A 23,095-nucleotide genomic window follows, 5' to 3' on the forward strand; every position below is an offset into this window, starting at 1 on the left:
CTAAAGCGATAGTACGTACCATTGTCGATCACAGGTGGCAGCACATTCGGAGAAGATTAAATATGAATATCAGCGTTAACTTTCCATTAGTTTCTTAGGATTTCAAAATATATTACGCGGATACGTAGGAGAAAAAGCGATTTCTGAGAAACTGGAGTTGAAATATTTAACCTAGTTTTCTGGGGGGAAAAAAGGCTGTTCAAACTTTATCATTCATAGTCTCTCCAGAGAACAGAACCTCTAGGCTTCGATGCCCGTGTTGTCTCCAACTGTCACAACTCATCTCCTGTCAAGATTTTTATGTGGTATGGCTCGATGCACAGCAGTGATGACAAAAAAAAGGGTATAAAATATTCTGGCGCCGTCGGCTACGATGTTGAACCTCATAACTTACTCCAAACACAATATCTTACTTTTTCTTACGTGTGTTCCCCTTTTATTAGACTTTGACCACCACCAATCGAATCGCAAATAAAAGTACGATCCTCTATCTCACCAGAAATCTTACGCTTTCTTTACAAATACCAATCTTGGATGAAAACCAAATATTCACACGCGTTCTTGTCTTGGCGCATAATAGCCTTCGTTGCTAGTGCGCCAACGAAACCGTAACCCCCCTCCCCATATACGTTCAAATATGCGTTCTTAAACTAATCTAAACTCCAATGTGATTATGACGTGTACTTGTTTTGATCTTGTAAGAAATTCGGCTCTTTTTTATCTGCTTTTTTCGAGATTTGTATTTAAATAAATTATTAGGATTCTTTCCTAACTAACAAGAGGTTGAAAAAAATCTTCCATAAATATTAATGGGTTCTTATCAGCATATTCTCAGAAGCCAGTAACAATAAAATAATCCAATTTACTATTTAGTGTCCATTTTGGCGTGAATCGTGTTTATAAACCGATTTCCAAGAACATAAGTACGATTTAAAAAAAGAAAAAACAAACTTCGATTGATTGCTTTTGTTCGGAAAGTTTTAAAAATGACTTTTCCGTAAATCGTTTTTTCTTAAGTTCTTTTTTTTTTTTTTCCTCTCTCAAATCCACTCTTACTCCTCCTTAGTAGAAAAGCAATATCCGGCGAAGTTCTCGTCACTTCCAATCTCCGTTTGTACGAAGTGTAGAAGGAAGGGGGGGGGGGGCGCAAAGGGGGCGAGGAATAGACGGGATATCGTTTGGAACTGAAAACTGTGTTCTCCCGAGGGAAATACTTTTGGTTTATGACTGCCGTTGAAGTCCATGACAGTTGTTGGGTGGGTTTTGGGCGATAATTGCGTTTTTCCTCACGCGATTCTTCTGCTTGAAAAGTTTCCAATGTGGACAGACAGAATTAAAAGCCTGTTTTCATTTTACAGCGAACTCTTCTGTTTGCACACACTTCGGAGAGAAAGATTTGAACAGTAAGAAGCCACCCGTAATAAACTTCGATAAAGTCCCCACAAAAAACCGGGCAACTCATTGTCAAATGGGGTGCACAACAGAAGTTCTTTATTATGGCCTTTCCAATAAAAATGAATGTATTGATATTGGTACAACGCAAAACAACCATTTCCACCACACGCTGTCCATCTACCAATCATTGTTTCTGTCACTGCAACCCAACAGGTTGTTTAGAATGCAAAGGGCAGGCCACACACGCTTGCGCATAATAGAAACGTAAATATCTAAATATTATAATAAAGAATAATCTTTTATCTTTCACAGTATTAATTCTTCGTACTTTCAGCGATATGTCAATGCCTCCTGCAATAGAATCACCCTGTTTTAAGTTGTTGAACTCAAATTTTCTTAAGAGTTGTTTTTAATGGTGGTATATTGTTGTTTTGTCCGCCTACTGATTCATTTTTCTGTAGCGAAGCATGTAATTTTGTTTTCTCTACAACATAAATCATTTAGTCAGAGCCATGTTGACAGCCCTATTTTTTTGGCTTCAAAGAATGTCTCCTAAGCGTCCGAGTTTTCTTATCTTCTTAACTTGCAGTGAGAGTGATGAATCAGTCTTTCACTTTCGTTTACTTCTTGCACGCACCCCTGACTGTCCCCTACCCGTCTCTCCTGCATCTTCCGTTGATGACCTGCCTTGTGTAATTGGTCTAATTTCCAAGTGTGAAGCCAGCACTCCCTCTTCCTATCTGTGTAACCTGCTGCAGCCATGTCTGTAGCCTTAATTAGTGGGAGATGTTCCTTAAGCAAGATGGTTTCTCTCCCTCCCGTATACGACCACTCGGAACCCATGAGGCGTAGATGCACTTCCTTGAGAATTGACATCATTCATAGGCATTCATTCAATTCAATCGTCAATCAACTAATACCCGTTGATTGACGATTCTGATTCAATGCCCAAAGCAATCCTCATCTTGATTTTAATCCCTTGACTACCACAGTTTAATTCTCAAATACTTTTGACCTTTGACTACTTCCAACAACTTTTTGGATCTCCACTTGCGCTCTGCAATTGAGAATAAATTATTCTGTGGAGACTTTAAAATATTCTGGTTCCGTGTGTGTTTAATTTTTGGATTTATAAAGTCCAGCTTTAAGTTTCCAGTTGAAGTTTATGATCCCTTTCCTTGTTTGTCGAATATTTTTGTTCGCATGTCGCTTAGAACTGCTTTGGCTCGCCTGAGCATCATATGTTCTTTATGAAAATTACGTGCGCTAACTACTAAAGAATCTCCAGTCTATTAATGCAGTTAGATGAAGACATCAAAGCACATAAATCAGACTCGCTCTTAATTCCTTTAAATATTTAATAAACTGCCTTCTTACTAAGTAAACCTTTGAACGAATTTTAGTACTTCAGGGGATTCTTTTTTTAATGTACTTAACGTTCTGGTTTCATTGCTGAGAAAGTTTTACTGCCTTGTAGTAGTCCTTTTAGGGCTTGTTTCAAGGAATTCCCAATGGCACGATTGGAAATCTCACTTTCTGGACCCAACAAAAAAAAAAAGACTTAATTATTTCCGGTTGCTATGGTGACGAAGATCTAATTGGATACTCGAGATTTCATGCAACGCTGACCATTAGGCAATGCAGTGAGGATCACTTTTATTTACATTGTATTTCTCCGACGATTCTGACCTCTTTTATTCGTAGGGTTAGCCAAACGGCACTTAGATTAATTAGTATTATGCTCGTATCGCTGGAGTAGTAGACTGAGTGTTGGAATTCAACTGAAGGAAAATATCACGAAGAAAGGATGAAATTTAATTTGTCTAGATTTGGACGTACCTAAACCGGATCAGAGTTCAAGGTCCAGGGAGGCCATCTATTCTTGATCTCTGTGTCACCTTGGAAAGACGTCGGCTACATTTGTCTTTAGAATGCTCAGATATTCTAGAGAACGTAGGAGCACCTTGTAAATTATAAATTGCTTCGGTTATCCATTATTGACTCTCGAATGGTGCATGTTCTGCCATCTGGTGGCTACCGAAATCATCTTTAAAGAAGAGGGAATTTTTATTGGGCATTCGAATATCGTTCTAAAGTTTACTAATTAACACACAGATAAATAATTATGGTACAAAATATCAACGTGACCGATTACCAGAGTTTTTACCAGGAGTAATTTTAATTGATATCCTCGCGTGACTCGAAACTACATCAAATTGGTCTTCGTTTAAATCAATAGTTTTTATTTCACCAAGCTTTGCTAAATATCCATCTTTTTCAGATAAACCTCTCCTGTTTGTGTGACAGACATGTTGCTGGGCAATACATCATCGTAGATGGGCACCTGACATAACGGACGGCCACCCTGTTCCTTCCTGTGAGAATTCCGCCTTGTAAGACGATGATGTAATCACTACTCCATCTCGCGAACAGTTGACAGCAACGTACGTTGTAGCTGTGCCACCCATTGGCCACCCAGTTAATAACTGGCTGCAAGGATTTCATGCTCTTTAAGGGAACCCTGAGGGCATTCACCTGTCAAAGACAACAAAAGACGTTGACGAGTCAAGCCAGCAAAGAAAAACCCCAACATGTATCGATGAAACGGACCTTATCTGTTGGAAATTCTGCAAATAGAGAAGGATCTTAAATATTGAAGTCTCCATCCAATTAGTACAGGTATTTAATCGGATAAAGTTATTCGCTTGGTACATCAGCTGTAATAGAAACGATTGATTGCTGGCTAGATGATGAAATTGCCATATTTTTCCCATAGACACAGATGAGCTCTTGCGTCAACGTGGCCACGTGAAAGGAAGTTGTAATATTACTATAAAAGGTCCCTTTTTGCGACAATCTATCTACCAAGCTGATTTCAGTAATTTTTTCAAAGATGGCCAACTTCCGTAATCGATAACATTAAGGCAGCGTGGAATTTGAAAGAGGGAAAGTCACTTTGAAGTATGCAACTGCCACCATAGAGTAGAGGAAAATTTGATTTACCTTTCGACGGATACAGACATTTGTTTCTTTCACTGTTGAACGTCTTGACAGCTGGCGTCCTTCTGTGTGCTGAAAACTGACGATTTATCTCAACTCCTCTTTCTCCACATTCTTTAGCGCTTTCTTCTGTTTCTTCAAGATAAATCGTGGAAGAATCCATCCATGCTTACTTAAAATACGCGACCACTACGAGTTTAACTTTACCGCATCCTACTTTGCACCGAAGATGCGTAAGAAAAAAGGTATCACCGGATGCAGGGCCGTCGTATAACTTATCGATATTGGGGTATTTATGTTTCGCTAGGCTTTTCACTACTCCGGGGAGGGTGGAGGTGGAGATTCTGTCTCTTTGACGACTCTCCCCGCACTCACGATAACAGTTGCACGGGATTGCCATTAAATATTTAACAGCTACGCCACATATCGGTCTTAGGGAAGAAATAAATAGTATCCTCTCTTTGTTTGGGCTTCTTAGGTCACATCAGGGTCTCTTGGTTTGTTTTTTTATCGCTCAGAAAGTTTCAGGCTTTCATCTTCTGCATTTACCATTTTTCTTAAATATGAGCAGAGGATGTAAATCTTAACTTTAACTTCTATTTCTGGATATCCTTGCAATTCAAATTTTTGTTCGGTGGTGTCATGGACAACGAGAAGTGTTACTTGATTATTCTTGTCTTATTAGACATTGGGACTGTAGGACAAGGAAATCAGAGTGCTGATAACATAAAAATGCTTGGAATTACTATTCTTCAAGCTCTCAATGGTTGATTCTTATCAGTATCCTGGAAGTTATTGTCTCTTTTTCTTAAATGTACAATAAGGCTCCATTTAATCGGAAACTTTTTCCCAAAATAGATGCAGATTTCAGATGATTAAACTAGATGTGATCCTCTAATCTCCATTCATCCGGATTAGAACGTGGAAGTTTTTGATCTTCAAGATTAGAAGATGAGCAGAGCATGGAAGCTGCCCACATTTTTCAATAAATGTTTCGGTGTTTTAGTAAAGAAGAGTTCCATCGTTTTGGGCTTGTTTATTTCAAGGTCCTGTTGTTGTAAATAAGCAGTTGTAGCGATTTTATGAGTTGCATCAAGGAAGATTGATTTTCCAAGCCATGGGTTGTCCGAGTGTCACACTGACATAAGAAAAAGGAAGGGATTTCCGCAAAGAGGGAGGTAGACAAGATTCCTTAGGAGACTTCTCTGTTAACTGCAAAGACTTTTTGAAGTTTCTCAGAGAGAAATGAAGATGCTGCTTGAAAATCATTGCCTTTAGTTAAATAAGGTTTTCTGTAATCGTAAAATGATTTCTGAGGATTAGGAGGACTGATTTCTTGTCCATGCAGATGACCTGGTTGAGCCTTGTTGTTTATCGCGTTTTGAATTAGAGAAAGTGGGATTCTACTGTGAACGGTTAGTTATTGTAGGTCAATATGGAGGTGAAAACATTGATCAGTAATCTGAAAGGGTTTGGCTTATTCAAAGGTATTTTAAAGATTACATCCAGTGGAGATTGGTCTGTAAGCTTTCACCACCTAAAAGATCACAGATATCTGTTGAGATTTGTCTGTACTCTTTCATTGAAAATGTTCAGTAAGGGGTCAAGACCACAGATGTGAAAGTGAGTCTTCCGTTTGTCAATTTTGGGGTTAGAAGTGGAAAGATCTTCGAAACTCGATTAATATTAAAGCGAAATAGATAATTCTAATAATAATTTGAATGCGTCTCACTAGATGGCAGCAGGAATAAACATACCTTGTAAGACAGCTGACTATCAGAAGACTTTTCTTTCGATAATACGAATAGGGTTTATACTCCAGGATGATTATACAAAATCGACCCCCGAGTGTGAATTTAGGGGTCTTTTCTTAAATGTCACTCATCTGGAACAACCATAATCAACAGAATTGTAATTATTATTTGTTTAACACGTATTATCATTTTATAATTTAAATTATTTATTTTGTATTAACGATAATCTATTATCGCAGCTTTAATCCAACAATAAATTTAAGTTTTAAAATTAAATAGCAATTTTAGGGTTTTTAAACCATTTTAAATAATAACTGCTGTCCGTCGCCTACAATATTATTGGTTAATCGTTTAGAGGCGTAAAAAGGGATAGGGAGTGGTTAGATTACATAACAAACGTCCATACTTTAAAGAGATTTAGCCTGTTGAATTTACATGGACAGAAAAAACGCATCGAAGCTCGTAGTCCTTTGCATTCAAAATCAGATACTCTCCTTTTTTTTTGTGGAAGCGTAACCATGGTGATAGAAGACGCCAGATTGCGCATGCCTGTCATCTTCACTCGCACGTTTCGGTAACCAGTTTTCTGCAACCATTTCGACGGACAAAATCTAATTTGTTTACGGGTTGTTTCTGGAGCCAACAACCGAAGAATTACTGAGGGATGAGAAAGCAGGAATATTTAATCTAATTGAAAGCTCCGGAACTCGGAGCGGAATTGGAAGTTAAAGTACGCAGCCCTCCCTCGGTCCGGGTAAATAAGTCTCGGCATCACTTTTCTCCGGAGGTAGAGATGAAAGGGAGTTATGCAATTAGGGAAGGTCTTGATCACGTAATACGGGTATTCCTCGATTTTAAAAAAGGTTTGAGCAAACAGAGCCTTTTCCTTTCAAGTTTTCTCGCTCTCCCTTTCTCCCAGCTTTTATGAATTCCCACAGAATTTTAATCACAGAGCAGAACAATAGTAGTGGATAACGTTATTAGTACAATGTGTTTCAGGGCTGGTTTGACGTACCAGTTATATATCGATACACCTGGTGTAACATTGAATGAATTCTTGGATTTATAAGAAAAAACGTTAGAGGAATGAACATATGTACACTGTACATATTTTAACTCCCACTATTATCCCTCAATACCCTGAACCAACCATAGGTGAACAGTACATGGTGTGTATATAACTTATTAAGGAGCATAAACCTCGTGCACCCTCACTCGATCTTCCACGTGGTTTAACTGATCAGCTTTCGGGCAATTTGGGAATCTCACTGGCCATCCACAGCCTTTGGAACCTCTACAAAAAGGTCTGATGATTATTTGTGAGATAGATAGCTCCCCTACCAACCGAGAAATCCACAGTTGAGGGCAAGGAGCTGGCAGCTAAGCTCACTTTCCCAGCAAACTCCCCATTTATTAATCCTATTGAAGTCTGAATCCCCAAAGAATTTCACCATAATTCTCCACGAAGTTAGATGAACAGTTACAGGCTCTCTCATCTCCCCATCCTCTTAACCATCTCAAAAAATAATCTTGCAATTACGCTGTAGAATATAACCATCTGGGTTATATAGCGAATTTCTAGCCGTACTTCTGCCACTGTTAGGATTACAACAACTATAAAATGCCAACCCCAGCAGGTCTAAGCAAACAAACTAGAACTCAATTACTATCGTACACCGCTGATCTCATTTAATCGGTTAAATCAGGACAGGACCATTCTTCGTTATTTAATCACGATTTAATCACCACAACAAAGTTTTTCGCAGAGGTGAGCTTCTCTGCAGCTACTCTTCATGGGATGAAGCCATCAGAACCATATTAAAAATGGGTATTGTTGGGCCATCTTGATTCTTTGTCCCCACTTCGGTGGCGAATATGCAGTATGGTAGTTTCGCAGTGCAGTACGATTTGCAGGACTAAATCCACAGCCAGAAACTAGAATTTGCTGAGATTAAGATTCTGTTCTCTACGCTAGTAGAGTCTAGAAGAATGTCTGACTGGCCTCGCCCTCGATATTTTTTCCAGATGGCTTGATACCACTCACTGCCCAGTATTCAGCAATAAAACAGTCATCATCTAGACATGGTGGACTCCGCATTCTCCGGACGGTTGCAATTAAAACAGCAACTCCAACTGTATTGTAAGTCTACGGGAGCCTTTAAAGACAGAGTGGCTTCCTCACGACCCAGGCAGGATTTAATAGAAACTTCGCAAAGTCAAAACATACCTCAGTATGACATTAAAATAATCACCATCCTCCTCACAGCGGGTGGAAAAGACCTGAGTTAGTCAGTCTCAGGAAAGGGTAGCATGGTTTCCCCCTCCCGGAAACTCGAATTTTTCTTTCAACAAACACCACAGTACACACGCATAATATACTGCGCAATATTGCCAATCGTGGTACAACCCTTGACATTAAATGTTGGGTAATTACCACATAATGTACATAGTGTTTGGGGAGGGGGCGCCATCGGTGGTTTCCCACAACTGCGCCATAAGTTCGACATAAGCATAACACATATCGGTACTCAATAAAAAAAAAAAAAAAACATTTCAGTGGGAGTGCCTCAAAGCGTGCGTCCTCTCTGGATTACTATTCGTAGTGAACTCATTCCCTTTCTACAGGAAAACCGTGACTTCATGGTTTATTCAGACAACCTCAAAATCCCGAAATTGAACAGTCTATAATTAAATCTGCATAAATTTAACTTCAGAATCAATCGAAATTAACCATAGTAGTGTACTCGTTGAAGAATCAATCCAGCGAAATCTGTTCATCTCTTAATACCTTGGAATATAAGAATAATCTGGAAATACCAGTAGTCACACCGACCTAGGAATAACATTTGACCCTAAGCTATTTCATGCCCAAATAGAACGATCAGCCAAACAAGTTTCACCACCTCAGATGGATCGCCAAACAACAATTAGTGCAGATGAACGATCTGGCACCCATTAGAATCTTCATTTATTCAACCACAACTCTGTCATCTTATATGGAGACGAAATTTGGCTCTCCTCTGTCACGATCACAATTAAGGAAATCTATCTAACGACTGCGATAGGTCACCGATCGGCTGCACATCCCTTCCCAACAGAGAACCATCAAGATGGCGTATTGCCTCGAAATTTAAAATTGGCAGTCTTTTGCTCGCTCAAAGGCCACGTCACCTTCACTGTTAAGATGTGCACGGATGAACGAGACCCCAGAAGTTTGTGCTGACCGACAGGTTCCTTCCAATCCAAATGCTACCGACTACGATTACAAAAAGTTTCTTTCGGACAGAAGATCATGGACAGTCTCTCTTTTACCGTAACATAACCTTCGGTCCATGATGACGTGGCAATTTCTCTTCTGTATGCTAGATACTGTCATTAAAATATTAAACAGCCTATACCAATTTAACTTCCACTTGACGGACTGTTGCCCAGCATCTAGATGTGGGTGCTAACCTGTCAGATTCTCTATTTTGTTTTGTGAAACTCCTGGCCAAAGTGGCTGACTGTGTGTATATTATAGCTGCAATAAAGAATATCTACTCTCCCGTGGATACTTCCAGAAATTGAAGAATATAATTATATTCTTCTCCAATACTGCCAATCGGAATAATTACTTTAATTGATCAAGGCTCCATCTACTTATAAAAGACAAAAAATCGCCTTCGAACTCTTGTACATTTTAATGGCTTAAAAGATTGTGTTTTTTTAGCTCTGACGTGTATTTGAAAATCTTCCAACTGCATCCACCAGTTGCTTGGACTGCTCCCCTACCCATACACGCAGTGGAGAATTCTTTCGGCCCGAACAACAACCCGTTCTTTTGCCGTATTTGGTTACTCGCATTTTATCGGCTGCGAGCCAGCTGTTCTACCCAGTTGTCATTCCTAGTTCCTTTGTACCTCCAGAGCTTGAGGATTGATTTACATCTAAAACCTGAACTTGAATTTTCACGTTCTGTTCAATGTTTTCTATTCATATTTCGAATGCAAAATAATCGCAGACGATGCACAAAGCAACTGCGCGCTGATTAACTGGGACATTGACTCGCCATCCACCGCTGTTTCGTCCAAATCTTCATTCACCAGCCGACACAATTGTTTTCACTCTTCCATCTATCGCACGCCGCCCGTATATTGATGCTGTTCTGCACAACTTCCGGTGGTCTTCACAAAGGAGGGTTGGGTCAAGAGGAAGCGTTAGTTGTTATAGCTCTTCCTGCCGTCCACCTGGCCTCGCGACATGTACTCTTACCTGTAGGAGGGGTGGGGGTTAGTGAGCGTGCGTGTGAGATAGACAGGGCGGGCTGGGAAGGTGGAGAGGAGGGGGGGGGGGGAAACGCAGCGTTCGTTTGAACAGCTGCTCTTCATTCAGCTGTTGTGATGCCGTCACAAGAGACTTCGTTTGCGGCTCTCCCTCGACAGTTCACTAGTGGTGGGTGGTGGCGTAGGATAGACCGGGTTTCTGAGGAAGGAAGCCCGTGTGCCGCAGATCGCCCGCTCTACGAAACGGAACGCGACCCCTGTTTCGGATCGAGGTTCCCGAAATTGTGGGCTTCGTAGGAAGTCGAAACGCGATTGTCGCGTGACCTCTGATCGTCTGCCAAGATGATGATATCTACGAGTGGTGACGGGCACGCGTTTCTATGACAACAGCCCACAGTGTTGTTGTTTTCGTTTTTTTTTTTTTTTTTTTAACGGTTTCTAACTAAACTGATCGTTCGAATATCATTTAAGGGGAGGTCTTCCAGTTTCCCGTCTCGCAGCCAGGAAACATTGCCGCCGTTGCCGAAAGTCACCAGAGGAGGAAACTGCACGAGCGAACGCAGTCACCCCACTTTGTGTTGCACAGGCATTAACTACGGCTGTGGAATCGCACATCGGTGTGTGTGTGACGTCACCAGTTACATTTGCCTTATCTGAGCTGGCGTCTATCTCTGTCCGACCTGTCGTCAGGGGTCACAGTTTAGTAGAGAATGGTGCCAAGCCGCATAATTGTGTAGTGTGTGTGTGTGTGCTGGCGGATAAAATCGAGATATTAAGGTGCGATGGTGGATGGAAGTTGACAGTGGGGTGGCCCCGATGCAGCTGTGATTAGTGACGGCGGATAGCGAGCATGTCGAGCGGACACTGTTCTGCATCGTCGTTGGAATACGGTTTGCACTAACTGAGACTCGAAGAGTATAGCCACACAACCCTCCCCCTCTTCCTCTCCCCCATCCGAGAAGTGTAAATTGGACATGTGTTCTCACAAGGCCTGCAGGTTGTGGCCACGCAAAGCCATTTATTACGTCAACGAACCACCGGTAAGTATATGTATGTTGTCATAGTAACGGCATGGCTTCTGGGGAATCCCAGTTTTTAGCGATTCATGATCTAATTTAATTAACCGCGGTGAATTTTGAAGCTCGATATTTGCGAGTGAAGAAACGTGAGAGTTGTAACCTTCGCTGGTGGAATTGGCAGACGATAATCACATCGATAAGTAATCTGCTGCCAGATAGGGCGCCACCTAACGTCAAAAGTTTTCTTTTTATTCTCGCGGTGTGTTTATTAGTATCTGTTTGCGTGTGTGTGTGTGTGTGTGTGGGTGGGTGGAATGAGTGTCTCTCTAGGAGTGTTGGGGAAGTGGTGAATAAGTTTGGTTACGTAATAATTGTGTTTTGACCTTCTTGAGGTTATACAACTGGTGGAGAATCGTTCATTTGTGACGAATGGGAGTTTTGGCTTCGAAGTTGCTTCGCTTCCCGCTGGCCTTTGTAACTTAAATTGCCGCGTGGTTTTAGTTATGGCCCGATGATCAACTCAAGTGGCGTAGCTGACAAATGCTAACATAGCAGGAATTTCTGTTGAATTCCTACGACCGCGCATAAATATTATGCAAACGTTCGCGATTTTATTTTGCGAAAAACTTTGCAATGACGTCATTGATATATAATTTGGATCTTTGTGTTGTCAGGTTGATATTGTTAGAGGAATAACGCTTGCACTTTCTGGCTGATAGCGAATTTTCCAAACCCTAATTCGCGGATAGTGTGTTCTTGAAATATTGATAACGGCTTTTTCCATTTCAGTAACATGTTTATACCCCAACGGCATCGATTTCGTTGTCATAGAAACAGCACCGTTGTCAGAAAGGTGCGCGCTTATGAAGAATGAGATGAAAGTTATTTTATTATGCATTTTGACTTTCTTCACGATCATAAATCCCCCAAGCATCCTTTTATAGTTTAATTTCATAGTCTGGTAACTCTTTGCTCGACGTTTAGCATTCCTCATCCTTGGAATTACAGCGAAGAGATATGAGCAGCGTTGTGTGTTTATCCATCTGTGTTTGCTAAAAATCCCCTCTCGCACGAGAAGAAGAAGTAGATTATGTGGAAGTAGGGGTTTTTCCCCTAAATGAGTTTCCTCCCCGTTTTGTTTAAGCAGGATGGGGCTGTCAGACTATTGTAGCTGAAATCCTGTTTAAAAATTTCTCACCTGGTCGATAACCTCTGCCCTGTTTTCTGTCTCTTTTAAATTTTGTGACCATAAAGCTTTTATTTTTGGCTGACATACATTCAAAATATGTATCGAACGATTCATTGCGATTTAATTTTGTATATAAAATGGCTTGTCTTGTAAGGACTTTGCCATCTTGTTATTGAGTTTCAGAATGGTTTGGGTTCCCTCCCGGATTCTCCATTTTTTTCGGCAGGCAGATAAAGAAATATTGGAATAATTGGACAGAGTTTGTATCTTATTCAGGACATGTGAAAGTCTCTGTGGTTATGCTTGGTTAGAAAAAAAATTAATTATAGAAATACCCTGGAAACATTTTTTTTAAATAATCAACATTATGGTACTCATTTTATTAAAAATTAAATTCATAAAATCTTCTGACTCTACTGTGTATAATCTTGCTCTGAACCACGAGTCCTCGATACCACATCCAAACTTTAAAGCACAATTAATGGCAGGTTATTGGAAAATTTATAAATATTGGATTCGGAAAGACATCTAGCAAGGTTCAAAAATTGAGTCCAGGATAGCCTGGTGAGGAATTATGGGAAAAAGAAAAAACTATATCCAGTTCTAAATGAAGACCACGTGTAACAAAAACGAAAAGAACTTAATGTAAGCTTTAGCCTAATAAAAAGCAGCTGTTATGTCCATTATAAAGATGCTAATATTACTTCGATGAATGGTAAAAGAATGGACATTCTTTGGAACGTCCATACTTTTACCATTGTGTATACAAAATGGATGAAAGTCGAAATATTGTAAACTTTAATCTCTGTATTTTTGTTTGACGGTAATTTGAGTACTTGTGTAACTGGTTCTGACGTTTTAGAGCGCGTGCTTTACATTTGTGTTGTGTGCCACAAACGGCGAATATTGATAAACGTGAAGGATCGTAAATAACTTCTTGTCATAGGGTAGGCATTGGCTAACAGTTCTGGCTTAATGCTGCTATGAATTATCGGGTTTCACTACACCTCCCTTTTGCGCAGAACGTGAGCTACAGTGGTAATAAGGAACAGGAGGTAGGATATCACCTAAATTACTTTTCTTCACCATTCAGAAACAGGTTTTGCCTTATTAAAAAAGAATCCAAAACTTATTTAGAAGCCGGTTATGATGCCTTTAATATGAGTATATGTTGAAGACACTACCCATATACTGGAGGTCCTAAAATCATATCCTAAATCACCTGTTTGGTATTGGATGAATTCGATGTTAACCACTTCGGGACCATGCATTGATCAGATGGTAAACAATAGGCTTATGTTTGCTTCCTTCACGAGGCTGGATCGTTATTTATAAAACAGACCATACAGTTCAGGTTTTAACTCAATAATCCAAGTGACTCATGTTTAATGAAGATAGTTTTTAAATTAGCATTCTTAAACTACGTCCGGTTTATAAAAAAAAATTGAATTAAAATAACTCTTTTGTTTTATTCTTTGCTGGGACAGGTTATGCTTGTAAACCTCCGCTCTAGAAAGATATGGAGACTGTGTGGGCAACTTCATCAATCTTTAACAGCCATTGGTCAGTGGGGACAATCATAATGTATCTATTCTTGAAGTTGTCCTACGAAAATTCACACTACCTGGAGACAATGTATAAAACCTATGTTTCCAGAGATTTAAAAATAACCACGGTTTTGGAGTATATAGAGTTCTTTAGGAAGGTTTTTTGTTAGCTATTGCGCAATAGCTTTACTTCTGTTCTCCAGAAAATTACAACCTACGATGTTCCAGCCCACGGATTTCTTCTGATTTTTCCGACTCAACCCACCCAATGAACTAAAGCACTCTAAGTCATCATTAAAAGCAAAAAATCCGTTCAAGGAATTTAGCAAGGAGCCTTTACCATGCAACCCAAGTTCGTGAAACATTTTAATGAGGTGAATATAAATATTGCGTAACCCTGAATCAAAACATACATGCATACATTCATATCCACATACAAATCAATATAAAAGTTGAATATTTCGAAATAGGCCTTGATGATTGGTCGATTATTCCTCACATATACGTTTTCCGGGTCACTTTTAAGTTTACAGTAATTAAAATCGTGTAATTGGTTGGCATGACGTAGATGGCTGATCTGTATCGTGCAACCATATCGTGCCAACATTAGTAAAAATCCTCTTTGTTTAATGATATCTCTATCAACTTATTAAAATGGTGAAAATGGTTGGAGCTTATCAGAGTGTGTTTAGTCATATTTTTCTCTGGTAGCGTTAGATATCGAAGGAGGTGTTAGGCACGCTGTCATAACTGATGCAATGATAATGGGGGGGAGGGGTTAGTTACTCATTCCGTTAGCCTTCAACAGCGCCAATAGTAAACATTTCGGATAAACCCACGACCTTTGTACAATCAGCCATTGCGTAATGCTGCTGATAGCGTTTATCCAAAGTATACACGTGATGTAATTTTTCATTAATACAGCAGTGTGTTTTAGGACACCCGAAGTACCTCATTTTGTCTTTTGTTTGTAAGACAGGTAACCTGGTGGTGTCAAAATGAAAAGACCATTTCATATTTGGGATGGAGGGCGATATTTTTTAGTCTACATTCAAGTGTCGACGTGGGTCTGTTTATAATTCTTCCTAAAGATCCACCAATAAGACAGATCAGGTTGTAAACAAATCGGTTTAAATTAATTCTTGATCTCCTTGAGTTCAGGAGGGATCGCTTATGTTGTTTTGATGCTCATCTACTCCACCACATGACCTAAATAACCCTACATATTTGCAGAGATAATAATGAAGTTTTTGTGGTATGTGTTAGAGATAGATCTGTTCCTGACTGTCATAAAGATCAACACCGTTTGTTATCTGATTTACCAGCCTTAGAGTGCTAAAAGATTTACGAAATTTCGTGACATCACTAGATAAAGAACTCCATTGATTCCATTTTGCCTTCAAAATACGTACTCTGTTGAATAACACCTGACTCCAACTGATGTGATACGTCATCTCATTTTTGAAATATCTCTGCGTTGCTTTTTTATCGATGGGGGTCCTGGGTGTTACGACAACCTTTTGATATCTCACAAAATAGTTGGATTGCCGTTCTTGTGAGGATGGCGGTTAGCGCCGTTCCGGCGTACCTTCCATTTCCGACCCCTCAGGAAATGAGGAACGGACAGGGTAGAGGATTTTGCGAGATTAGCCAACATTAAATCATCTGTCACTGTCGGAGGTTGGCGACAACGAGTCATCACGCCGTGTCCCTGGAGGGGGAGAGGGGAGGCTTCGCAAAAATCGGATGTACAGGCCTCACCGGAAGCCGACATTCGTTAGCAAGGATACGTGCGTGCGCATATTCATAGACGCATGACTCACGAGGATCGCACCGTGGCGCATTTGTAAGTTGAAACCGTTTATTTGCAGCCAGCCCGAACCTTCTAATTTTGTAGATGCCAAATACAAAAGCCCTTTTAATTCAATCGTTGAAAGCCTATCAAAATGCGTGCCTGGGTTTGATGACAGAACACCCCTTTCCCCATCTACAGTGAGCCGATAGTTCATTTCAAGGTCGCGTGTTCCAAGCTTGTTTAAAACAAACAAGGGAAGGCCAAGCTATCGGTTTATTGATGTCGGAAAACTTTTGAATTCGAAGTTGGAGTGTATTTTTCAATATACTACTTCAGTTCAGAATTTTTCAGACATCAATAGGGTTTTAGAAACGTCATGGGAACTAATGGAAGAATTGGTTAATGCTCATGTTTTATGTGAACAAGTTAATACTGTGAAAATTCTAACATTGAATGAATGGCTTGAGTTGTACTCTGTGGTTGTTGTAACTCCCGGATTATTTCTAAAATCCGTTGGAGCTGATTTTAATTTTATACTTGGTATGGCTCGATTGTTCACAAAGGCTACATTTATTCTCACTTCTACTAAACTGGCTTTAGTACAGAAGCCGCGTTGATTTGGACTGCCCTCGTTCAGTCCTTATATGTCCAGTTTGTGCGGGGTTTTATAAGAAGTAAATCCGAGCTATTTAATGAGAGCGAAGGTGTGTTTTATTCTGTACAGCGTGCAATGTCAGCTGTACAGTATAATGGAGCAGTTTGTGTGGGATTCCGTTTAAATTACTCATGTCACATGTCCAAAACACCATCGATTAACCCTAACAACAGGTTAATCTTGTTTTGTTATCTGGTAAACAGACTTATCTAGCAGCCACTCCTGGTCAAGTGTGAAGGAACGTGCCACTCCGATGTACTGAACGCTCATATTAATGCAGACATTTGTGTGACGATGCTAAACGGGTTTCCCATACGTGCAGTGTGCGTTCTCTTGATTTTCCTGCCATGCCATAGGCAAGCAGACAGAATATAAAGATTAATGGAATATCGCATCGCTCTTTTTTTTTTTTAATGAAAGAATCGTTCAATAAAAGAGAGAATGTTAAGATTGGTATAAGAGAGTAAAACCGGGGGATCCCGGAGGAAATAGTTTGTAAAGTATTTCTCTTGGATGGACAGAGATTTGTACCCTTTTGTTATATATTCAATATTGAATCAGCAGTTAGGAAAAACCCAAAATTGCGTTAATTATATCCATGGTTCCAGCAAATTAGAGAACAGCTGTATATGAGGACTTTGCCTTATCATTGTGTTATAAGTTCGCTATTGTAATCCTTCATATCTTGTCTATATTTTGTACGCAGTGAAAAGAGAGATAAATTTTTATCTCTTCCATCTGTCTCGATCTCATCCCCTCCACACCATGTTCAGTTCCTCTCACGCGCATTACGATTGTAAATAAAGAACTAGCGACCATGACTGTCGAAGTTCACTGGTCTGATAATACAATATCGGTTTGTACAAAGTAGATCTCATTGCATTTCAAAAGGAATTCATTCTCATGTTAAATATTTTGAAATATGAGAGCAGCTAAAACAAGATTGGTATAATCCACAATACAACTGTGGGCATTGGCTTAATCAAATAAATTTTCTGTTGATCTAGGACCACCACATTGGATCAGATGAGTTCCACAAAATAGAGAGAATACAAGAACGCTACTGCATTTATTTTGTAGTCATCCACGTGCGTATCACAGTCACTCAACAGCGTGTACTTCAAATATTCAACTTATAACTGTGCAAGTGAGATTTTTACGTTTTGAACCACTTTTAGTTTGTGGTGAAATTAAAATTTTGGTTTGTGTCAAAAGCGAAAATTATCACTGTTCAGCTTGGATAGAAAGCAAAAATTAAATGATTGATACTTTGGTACTGAAGTGGAGCACACCAAAACAGGAATTGCAAAGCAATTTAATATTCTTCTACCAATGTTATCAACAACGTTAAAAAAATTGTAAGTAAAATGGATGATACTTAATACTTATTGGATTAAGTAACCTTGATTGTTTAAAATTTCCATTGATATAGTTCTTGTGAATTCTACTGATTTTAAGTTATTTTTATGAATATATTAATTCCTATGATGAAATGTACATTAATTTGAAAAGAAGGGGCTTTCTCTCGAAGTTTCTCTCAAAGAAGGGACTTTCTCTCAATTCTTCCATTGAGTCAAGTCTATGATTTCCAAAAAACATCTTAGAGGTTGGATTAAATCTAGAATGCGAATCTATAAAAAGAGGACATTATATCCAAGGTTTGTAACCAATCTTGAGGATGGATCTCTTGAGGAAAGATATATTGGAACTGCAGTGATCAACTAATGGTCACTTATATGCTCAGAGAGATCGGAGAAGTCTAAATGTTATGCTCCTTACAGGGTAGTCTTTCGGCATTGGCCCACCCAGCACGTGGTGGTGCCCCGAATGATAAGGGATCTCAAAAAGTATATTTATCTTTATTCTCTACCAGCATTAAAAGAAACCTGACTGATGCTAAGTGCCAGGAGCACACTATCTTACATTTTGCGATTTGGAAAGATAGAAAAAGATGGAGGGCTTTCATTCCTGTGACCCTTTGATTCAGAGATTGGAACAGCAATGGAGATACAGATAAGAGTTACTAGCAAGACCTGAAATGAAATTATTTTTTGCTCCAGTTTTCCTAATATAAAATTCTTATTTTGGGACAAACCATATTTATTGTCTTGTAGGTTGGTGTTGGAGACCCATGAATTAAACCATTAGAAGCTAAAGGAATGACTTCGGGGTTTCAGATTCTTACTTTATCAATTTCTAATTTAAAATCAGATACAAGAGAGGGTCGTTTACTTTTTACAATTGGTTTTTTATCGTGAGGGTTTGCGATAATGTTTTGGAAAATTTGCTTATTATCTTGATAAGTATACTTGTTCTATATTCAATCTCTGTTTTCATATCCCAGAATTCATTATGAAATTCAAATTCAGATAATAAAAGCAGGAGGTGGGTGACGAGACCATTCTTCGGAGATCATAAACTTGTCCATCTGCTTCAATAGTTGAATACACACTAATTGCAGTCCTATTCATGTCTTTTTTTTTTATAGAAAAAGGTTATTTTCAGGATAAAAGCACGTTCAATTGATCATCATAGCGCGTATAAGTAGAATTTATGGGTTTGTAAAATGAAAAGAATAATCATTCCTCAGTAATTTCTTTGTTCCAGAATAAATCGATTTTAATTACAAGAATTCTAACCGGCTTTTCAGTTGGAGACCGTTCGAGTAATTCATTTGTCTCAAAATATTCTGAATAAATCCCTTTCATCAGCGTCTTCCCACCAGGGATCAGTGTAGCGAACGCTAACGTGTCTTACCAACCACAGAGCGTTCATTAAAATACACTGCTGGGTAACTTTTTCGTCTTCAAATCGGGAATACCGCGGCCTAATTCATTTATGAATGTCTGCGGTGTGTTTTAATTTCCATTAGCCAAAAAGGAAAGAGGCAGACTTGATGGAGAGCAGAAATTCAGCGGCTTAATGTGCACCCAATCCTCTTGATTCTTGTACATTAGCGTATCCATTTCATTCAATAATCCTATATTTGTGAAATTATCGGTTCGAGGAACAAAAAGATATTATTTAAGTACGTAGCAGACGATGCAATTTTATTTTTAAATTGTTGGGTTAATGCCGAGGTAACTAAGGCTGCGAAGCGTCAGATTATCGCGATAAAATATTTTAAAACTTACTCCGGGATTCATCCCGATTTCAAAACTTCATTGGGAACAAATCTTGCCCACTAGACTGCACTCTGAGTTAGTAAGTGGCATCTTTATATCCTTCTACACCTGTGTCTTCTGTTCTTCGTGACATCGATGGAACTAATATTACTAGATTGAGTTAAGCGGCAACTAATTACAATATCTGTTTCCTCTTCTGTTTATCACGCAACAGGAAGTCAGAAGCAAAAAGTGCGATAAGAAATTGTCCAGCTAACAATGATGGATGGTAGCAGCGACAAAAGAGCAACAGAAGAATAAGAAAATTAGCGCCACCATTAGCTAACAAAAGTGCGAAGTGAATAGTCAAAGATTTTATGAATACATCCTAACAATCAATGAGGATTGATCTATAGGCCATTTACCCAACATCCTGCTGAGCAGGTGTAGTCTGGATCCCTTCTAGTGTTGTTCTAATAATTACGTTCGATCGTTTGTATTAATGCTAAGGCAGCTCGGGTCATAAGGCTTCAATGTATCTTTCTTTTTCTTCCTCATTACCATACTTGGAGTTGTCCAACAGTGGAAAAAACAATGCGAATAGACATTGTTCAACAAAATACTCATTAAGGCGCAATAAGCACGATGTCCATAACACTTTGTCAATGTCGTGGTTGGGAAACAATATTTCAAAAAGCGAACGATGTGGCCTGATATGACAGTAACGGCCAGTTTTGCTCCCAGTAAGATCGTTTCGAACGGACAAAATCCATTCCGAGATGGAGAAATGATAAAAGAATGTCTAGAAGTGATGGATATTGTGTCTCGGAAAGAAGCTGTAGAAAAGTAACGTATCTTTGACGCTTCCTGGCAGAGGAAGATTGAAGAACTTTATTTAATTTGGAGAAAAACGTGAACCATATTCGCCATCTGTGGATGGAAGCAATATCTGCGATACCGCTTTTTTGTTTCTCTCCTGGTGGGAACGCTAACTTGAATATTACGAAAGAATAATCGTCATTAGACAAGAATGGACTTGTTTGAAGAGTTAAAAAGTGTTATAAAACAGCAATCAAAAAACAGATGGGCCAGTTATGTCAATAGTTTTTCGAATGTAATCGAAAACAAAATCGAAATGGTTCTCATAGAGTACGAGGATGAGATTAAAAAGGAAATGAGGAGTAATCACTTTAGGCATTTTCTCAATTCCAATAAAATGTGGAATTGAGATGTAAGAGGAAGTTTAGTCGTAGATGGAAAAACTTCAAATAAAACGATGAACTCCAAGGAAAGTTACGTCATATCCGTTGTCAGGCTTCTATTGCTCATGCACTTTATTAATACTTCCTGTTATTCGTGCTCAATCGATAACAAGCGGCTAATTAAATGTTTTACAGCATAACAACAACTAAAAAACGACCAACCTAAGTTCGTTACAACGCTGCTTGCTTTTAGTAAGCGTTGCAGTCGTACTATTTAATTAGCCCTCTCTCTTACGTATCCTGAGAATTAATCCCAACTCCCAGCAAGCAACTTTATTAATTTTCTACAGCGTATTGTAAGAGCGCATTGGATACCGCTAGGATCAAACAAAGTCGCGTGTCAAAAGTTAGAGAAATGGTGCGTTGCACTTACCAACAATTTCGATGAAGTCAAACAAGAATAAAATACTACAATGTTTCATTGATTTGGAGGTTCCAGCAACACTCTGACGCCATTTTCTCAAACTGTCATAGTGCCAACTTACTCATGATTTTTTAAGTTTAATAAAACTCTTCTCAGATGTGTTCTGAAAGCATGCGCAAGCATGTACGTTCTTTGAGCTTGCAGGTGACTTCGATTGCTGTTTGCTTCCATACTCCCTCTAGTTGAATTTCAATACTTCGTCCGTGTACTTGACTTGTAAATCGGGTACTTCTCCGAAGATTAACGCGTGTCTTGAAAAGTTCTTAGACTAGCAGTTAATCGACGAGTCCACTCACTCACTCTTATCTAGAGAACTTGTCGAATAGCGAGTATAAAGAGGAATGCAGAAATACTTATAAAAGAAGTTCGGTGAACTTTTGGATGAAAACATCGGTGCATTCCCTGGCTTATCTTTTTTCTTTCTTTGTTCGCTTTTCGTTAATCTTCAAGAAAGAGGTGCATCACAAACAACCAACATTTGTCACCAGCCAGGCTTGGATAGTCAGAAAGCCGCCTAAATGACCCACTATTGATTTCTCTATGGAGCACTGTGTCAGAGCTGAATGTAGATGGATTGATTTCGATATTAGACTGCGACACGGGTGATCTATGATCCACGTTTATTACCCAAACTTTCTCTCTCTCTGAATTTATTCAGTTAAACCAGCTGCAAAGAATCTCACTTTGAGCAGCTCTAATAATTGGCAGTATTCTTTTCCCCCTTGGTTACCTTTTTTGTCTTTACTTGCTGAAAGAAGTGGTGGAACCAACCCTCACGGTTTTGAATTCACTTTCGCAACATAACGAAGATTCTGATTCATAAATAACTATCGCCCGCATAAGAATGACAACTATCAGTTGTAATTACCGCACACCTTGACTCCATTTCCACACTGGAGGCAACAACGGCAACTGTTGCATTATGCCCTCATCATTACAGACAGGTCATTGACCTTTGAAATGAATTCTATGGGCAAAAAAACCTGTAGAATCTGAATATTTTGAAAGATGTTCCAGTCTCGGTAAAACAGCTAAAATATATTTTGTTGAAAGTATAAATGCGCATTGTTTTGAACACTTAACATACGTACAACGGTTTCGATGTTTGAGACCTCATCAGGATGAACAAAACCTCCTCAAGTCCAAGACAGAATGCAAAATCAGTACGGATGAATAGCTTCTAACACCATCACGCCACTCCAATTACATCAGTCATAGTTATTTCCATTATATTTAATGTGTCGTCTAGATGTAGATGTTTTCCATACCCGCGGATGAGCTGCCAATAAAAATCGAAACGTCAGAATGTTTTAATTCAATTTCGCTGTATCGAAATCAATAGAAACTGGTTCCAGTATATTGGGGATGCTGGAAGGAACATTGTGATGTTTTTATTTATGGGTGTGTATTGTATTGCGCGTGTTATTATTCAGCGAGGTTCATCTGGGCTTCGTTTAATTCTATGCTAATTTTGTACGGTGGTCAAGTTACGAACTGCCTTGTCATAACTGGTCACGCACGCTCTCGCACATTAACTCAAAGGAGCCAGTTCCTTTACTGTAATGAACACCGAAGAGTTTTCCTCTTTTTTTTTTTTTCCTTTTATATGAAGCTTGGCGCTAACAAGATAGCCATCATTACAATAATCTGTTCGCGGTATCGAGACTGTGATGTAGGATCTGGTCTCCG

At 39.2% G+C, this 23,095-nt stretch overlaps 1 protein-coding gene across 3 annotated transcripts in view; it reads left to right on the forward strand.

Moving 5' to 3' along the window:
* Epac (Exchange protein directly activated by cAMP) overlaps window positions 1-23,095 on the forward strand; it is a 110,030-nt gene that overhangs the window by 19,192 nt on the left and 67,743 nt on the right. Inside the window, exon 1 of one of the 3 annotated variants that reach the window (XM_090382824.1) lies at window positions 11,357-11,451. The exons of the other annotated variants lie outside the window; for them this stretch is intronic. Coding sequence (XP_090238950.1) covers window positions 11,386-11,451 — 66 coding nt within the window. The 5' untranslated portion in view covers window positions 11,357-11,385. Of the gene's footprint in view, window positions 1-11,356; window positions 11,452-23,095 lie in introns of those variants that run through there. 3 annotated transcript variants of the gene reach the window in all.

The sequence above is a fragment of the Mastigoproctus giganteus genome, chromosome 10 (assembly GCF_048544385.1).
Source record: "Mastigoproctus giganteus isolate SK-2022 chromosome 10, ASM4854438v1, whole genome shotgun sequence".
NCBI classification, from domain to species: Eukaryota; Metazoa; Arthropoda; class Arachnida; order Uropygi; family Thelyphonidae; genus Mastigoproctus; species Mastigoproctus giganteus.